Raw genomic sequence first — 6,000 nt, 5'->3', positions numbered from 1 at the left:
TATCTGCTTCTGCTGTCTTTGGCTTCGTTTGATGAGAAATTTATCTAATTGTTATCGTCGTTGATGTTATACTTCAAATTCTACAACCAATAAGAATATAAATAATTGGTAATTCTAAAATTTAAATTTTTATCCCATCAAGAATAAGTATATTTTTTCTTTAATTGCTGTTTATTGTTTTAAATTTTATATACATATAGATAAATGATAATAAGAACTCTGATGATATCACATTTTGAAATTATAAAGGGTAGTTTAAAAATATGATCAATGTGAAAGTTATTTGTTGTTAAAAATGCAATTTAATAATTGCATTATTGCGCAAAAGTTCATAGAGGGTGGATACAGAATAACGGATAGTTAAAGCCGAAGGCATGTATTGTGCGCAAGGATTCGGCGCGGGAAAGCAATGCACGTCACTCGCAAGCCGGTTCTCGCAGTTTGTTCTAGTATACCACACAAGGCGTTCGTTTGGCTGTATACTGTTCAACCAGGTCCGATCGAACTTTTTCGCCGACAAGACTTTCCCGCCAAACGTTGTTTATTTTTTAATTTCATGTAGCTGTGATTTTTCTGTGCCAGGATTATTTATGTGATGCGCTGTTGTGTATAAAGTGATTGTGATAACCGAATGGAATGTGGAAACTGATTTCATGAAAAATATAGAAGGTAAGATTTTTACAATCTTATTAGAATATTAGAAGATTTAAATTTTTATATATATCTATTTAAGTGTTACTCACATATATTATTTGGATAATAGACATAAGGTGGAAAGTCTGTTCAGTTTATATTAATCAATATGGAAAAATTAAAACGGTGAGATGTGAAAATATAAAATGCATTTGATCATAATTGATCAAATGCATTTTATATTTTTAGAAATTTTAAGGCAAATTATCGCACTTAAGCAATAATTACACATTTATCGACGAGTTAACTTAAACAGTAGTTTACTGCTTCTAAATTATTATCTTTTACATTTTTGTTTTAAATATCTATAAAAATAAGAAAAAAATATATAACATCAGTTTCATATCCATATAAAACCTATAAACATTTGTATTTAAAGTTTAAATTCACAAAATATTTGAAAAAAAACTCCAAAATTTACTGTATTCATATCAGAAATAAAAAGTATGAACTAAAAATATAATTTCACGAATAACATAAAACTATAGCATTACAATAAAATCAGTTCATACACAAATGAATGGCGCCAACAGTAGCGAAACAAAAGCCAATCGCGATCAAATCGATTGATGCGATAAACTTGCAAACAACGAAATAATGGTAGAGTCGGGGAATTAACGCTTCTATTGTGTTAGTACAATAATCTGCTATCTAGGCCAGCCTCAGTGCTGCAGACGAACCTTTTGTCTTTCATGTTCGCCGTTAATAATGGCGGGCACCGAAACAGCCGCGCACAATACCGCGAAATGTGCGCGTTTTCATTTGCAAGACAAAACGTGCTTTGTTGTGTGTCCGCTCAATACAGAATTTATAGCGGGTGGACCGCATTGACGGCTCGCTAACGAACGACCAAACGCCATAAATGCATTTTGATCGGAACTCTGTTCATAATCGATGCCGCTGACCTGTTCACAACTCGTTCGTTACACGACAATTTAACAATCGCACGGTTCATATTAGACTGGACGTGGAAACTCTTCACCATGTTACGGGGTACCTGAAACAACAAAAAAACCTAGCGATGGACAAATTATCCTATTGGATTTTTTGTTAACTGTAATGTAAAAGAGAAATTCATTCATAGTTAGACAAAATAAACATTACTAAAATTTCTATTAATGGGGAAAAAGTGTTTCCAATAAGAAATTTTTCGTAAAAAGATACGAACAGAACGGTAAAAGATGAACATACCGAAAACTTATTTAAAGCGTAAAAAGGAACGAGTCTGTTAAAGTTAATATTTTCTACTTTACTGTATAAGAGTTTAGAAGAGCTTTCATTGCAGTCTACTTTTTTAAAAATATATTGCAAAGAAAGTTGTCCCTCTATATTTTTCATCAAAAGATTTCGATTCAAAGAAGGCGAAGGTACGGAAAGGTAACCGCAAAGATTTTGCTTTAGTCGGTTGGTCAGTCAATGGATTGGTGGAGCTTCTTAGCCTTTTAAAAAAAAGATGTTAAGAACGCCTTTTCATTTAAAAATAAGTTTTTCATTAAGATGTTCTAAATGTCTATCTCTTAAATGTAATAACTCATATGTTATACATATTTCGTACTCAGGCTAAAAAGGACTGATCCCTATAAATAAAATTAACTCAAGACTTTGAGAGGTCGTGACGCCACAAAAGCGTCGTAATTGGCCCGTTCTTTTTCTACTTCCCTGAAGCATTCAGAGCCAATGAAACGTGTGCATTTAAATGACGTTCCACAGCTTTGTGGGGGTCACACTCAAAGTTGTTCGTGAAACCGCCAGTATACGACTTTTGTATAGACCCGCGTTGGAGGGACTACTAAAAAGAAACTGCTATTTACTTGTTAAGAACTCATTAGTCATGCTTATATGAAAATGTAATAGCGTTGAGATGCTGTTTGTTTTCGTCATGCATTGTACATGTCATAAGACTAATATATATCATAGGATAAAAAAATATTGAATGATTCACATGTCTGGATATGTAAATCACTAATTTAATTGTTTGAAAAGATTAAAATTTTAGCCTAAATAAATGTGACAATTCTTAATCACCTTTTTATACATGCTTTTATTAATTACATTCATTTGTCGCCAAGTTCAAATCTGTATTTGTAAATACTTGATTTTATTGTTATTAGTGTTTAGCTTCGTTAAAAACTTCAAGGAGTTCGTATATATCCGTATATTAAATGATAAAAATAGATCACTATATACCACAGCTCATACATTAACTGGCTCCTAATATAAGAGAAACTTAAATTATCATTACTCTTTTTTGTTTCACGATTTAGTGGACGGAACTCTTAGTAGCTCTTTCCTAATAAAAAGTTCTAAAATTCTTAATCAGTCTTAGTTTCTTCTCGTATATAACTATAAACGGTTTAAAAGTAGCTATCCTTTTATGATAAAACGGTTTTTTTTTATCCGGTAAGTAAATACAACATAATATTTGTAAAAATATATTTTGTAGGTAGTTGGTTAAATATTCACAAATCATTTCCTAAATAATATCTGATGACAATACTAAATGTTTGTAAACTAAAACAATAGTTTTGTAAATTCGTTTAAAGCATGTTTTAAATGTAAACGTAAGATTTTGCCTGGTTCGTGAAGTGTATTTTAAAAATGTAATATATAAGTATAGCGTTTCCTTTAAAGAAGCTACCTCCAGTTTTGTTCTCTGGCACGTACCACAAAACATACTTATGTAATGTAACACATCCCTCTTTCTTCTATTGAATTCCCCACCACCCACACCCATTCATTCTTTGCAGCTTTTGTAGAAACGTTCAGACTTTTTTGTTGTCGCTGTGAATAACTGACGAAATATTGTTAAGCATGATATCTCGACACAGCTTTGTAGAAATCAGTGGAGGTGGAGGAGTCAATAGTGTCCCAAAAGTAGTTACGTCTGAAATCGATATAAATCAGTAAGAGTTCTTAATGCAATCTGTAAGGAGTTTTTATAGCGATAAAAATAGTAACATTAATAATTTGCATTGCAACTCATCACGGATAGTTTTAACGGATTTTCTTTAAATAAATATTAGAAATATACATATATACCTGATGTTTAAAGATGGAAAACCTTTAGTTGACTGGGTACCGGTAAGTATATCCTCAAAAGTGGCTAATAGTAAAATTAATATTTTTAAACAACAAAAACAGCTGGCTTCATTTTGTCTGTAACTTGTAGCTTGCTTGTCTGTAGCTGTTAGCTTAATTTGCTATGACAACTTTAACGGGGAACAAAACCTGGTTTCTTGCTTTGTTTGTTTTGAAAAAAAAAAATGAAGAATAAGTTTGAATTATGACAATTTAAAAAGTTTTATAAAACATCCTAATGTTCCTAATCTTTATGAATAAGTTAATTGAGACACTTCCACCCGCGCCTCCATTTTGAAAACCGTTTTCAGTTGAGTTATTCAATATCGCGATTACATTGATGGTTCTATCGATAATATAGAAAGAAGAGTATTAAAGTAAACAATGGTTAGGCACCTACTTTGAAAGAGGGGTAGGGGGCTGGACGATCGGTATTTGGTGCTCGCATTGTCGTTGAATAACTTTTGTCCCTATTGTGTTGTTGAAAGAGCCACAAAGACTCCACGGCGTTGAACATAAACCGAAATTCATCAGAGTGCCGATCGCTTTTTTATAATATTTGGAGCCTGATTTTGTTCCTTCACATTTTATATAAAGTTCATGAGAAAAGTTTTTCTTCAAGGTCTTTGTGAGAATAATGAAATTCAGCTGGCACTTCTAATTGGTTTATATTTTATTATTGGTTTTATATATCGAGAATTTTAGCTTTTTCATTTGTTTGTAAGAGTTTATTATATAATGAAAAATACTTAGCGAATATGGTATTAGTTTAGAATCAATGATATATCCTTAGTTTTGATGAGATGTGAATTAATTCCGTCTTAAAAATTCAACATTAAAGCATATTTACTTATATCGGGTATAAGAGAAAAATTTTCTATGGCTGAATGGTTTTATTGTTAAATTTAAATATAATATCCATATAATATCTCTTAAACTAGGTTAATAAGAAGTTTTTAAACCTGCTGTAGAGTGTTCGCTGGATCGCGGCTGTGATTTATCTCCACTTTATTGAATGGATCTCTTTGTGGGCGATACTGTATTTCAGCATTATTATCCGCCGAGCCACAAGGAGGATAATGTTAGAACATTAAAGTTTGTGTTGTCTCTTTGTTGCTGTAATGATATAATGCCGATAACAAATAAAGACCGGTTATAATGAAGGTAATATTCGGATTATTATAAAATATTCAGACCCTTTTAGAATCTTGAAAAGATAAAATGAATGTCTTACAATATATCTTTTCAACATTAAGTCCTTATCATACATATATTTTTTACGATCAATAGATTCATAATGTGCGCTTAAACACATCTGTCAAATATTATAAAACATTGAAATTAAATAATGTTGGTTTTTAATGTGTTGTGATGGTCTATCATTGTGTATTTCAACACTTTGTTATACAATATTATCTTAAAAGCATATTAATAGCTTGTCCGATGCAAGTAAAATATTGTAATGTAATAAATTTTTCAGTATATTTAAACCAATAACCCGTTTTCAATTCCTTTGTAGGCTGTCCCCATTCTTGCAGCTTTTGTATGTCGCTTAAAGAAATGTTTGTTATTTACCACCTACGTGAATTATTTCCATCAGGAGACCTTAAATGGCAATCTTTATTGGTAAATATGTATTTATGAGGTATGAAATATCTATTAATCTATTTTAGTACATATTTTGTATATTTCTATGACTTCCTCTGAGAGAGACATTTAGGAATAATAATAGTTATACTTTCGATATTAGGTTTCAAATAATAAATAGATTCTAATTCACAAAATACATTTGGAAATTAACTTTTTCTCAAAGTATAGATATAAATAACATTCATTTTAGGTTTGCTGATAAGTGAAGTCTTATCAATTTAATAACGCTCATAATTTTTTATTCAGTATATTAGTTTGCCTATTCAGACCAACCAATAATCGATAGGATGACCAATATTTAAACAAATTTATCAAATGTGCCAGTTAATTATACCTTTTTCTTGTTTAGTTTGGTTTATCTCGCTACTTCAAAAGTTTGTGGTTCAAAAATTTTAGTTAACTCTTTTTATATAATTTTCTACGCATATATTATGCTCAGTGCCTCTATAGGACCTATCAAGACCTCGCTAAAATGGTGAGAGAGAATGTATTGCTGCAATGTCTCATTCGTCCATTAATGCAGGGATTTGCTTAATTTTAACTGGAATTCTAGAACATTTCCCATTGTAGGTTCTAACA

At 31.1% G+C, this 6,000-nt stretch overlaps 1 protein-coding gene across 7 annotated transcripts in view; it reads left to right on the top strand.

The window, feature by feature from the left end:
• Positions 1 to 373: 373 nt before the first annotated feature.
• LOC116779858 (uncharacterized) overlaps positions 374 to 6,000 on the top strand; it is a 178,955-nt gene continuing 173,328 nt past the window's right edge. For 4 of the 7 annotated variants that reach the window (XR_009752881.1, XR_009752880.1, XR_009752878.1 and 1 more), the window contains exon 1: positions 374 to 669. Coding sequence is in view for 1 of the 7 variants with exons in the window: in XM_061522701.1 (XP_061378685.1) it covers positions 654 to 669 (16 nt within the window). In the remaining 6 variants the exon portion in view is untranslated. The remainder of the gene's footprint in view (positions 670 to 6,000) is intronic. The other 3 variants (XR_009752883.1, XR_009752882.1, XR_009752876.1) reach the window with 3 other exon arrangements.

This window comes from Danaus plexippus, chromosome 2 (genome assembly GCF_018135715.1).
Source record: "Danaus plexippus chromosome 2, MEX_DaPlex, whole genome shotgun sequence".
NCBI lineage: Eukaryota > Metazoa > Arthropoda > Insecta > Lepidoptera > Nymphalidae > Danaus > Danaus plexippus.
The sequence above is the reverse complement of the archived record's forward strand: the minus strand, read 5'-3'. Positions and strand labels throughout refer to the sequence as shown.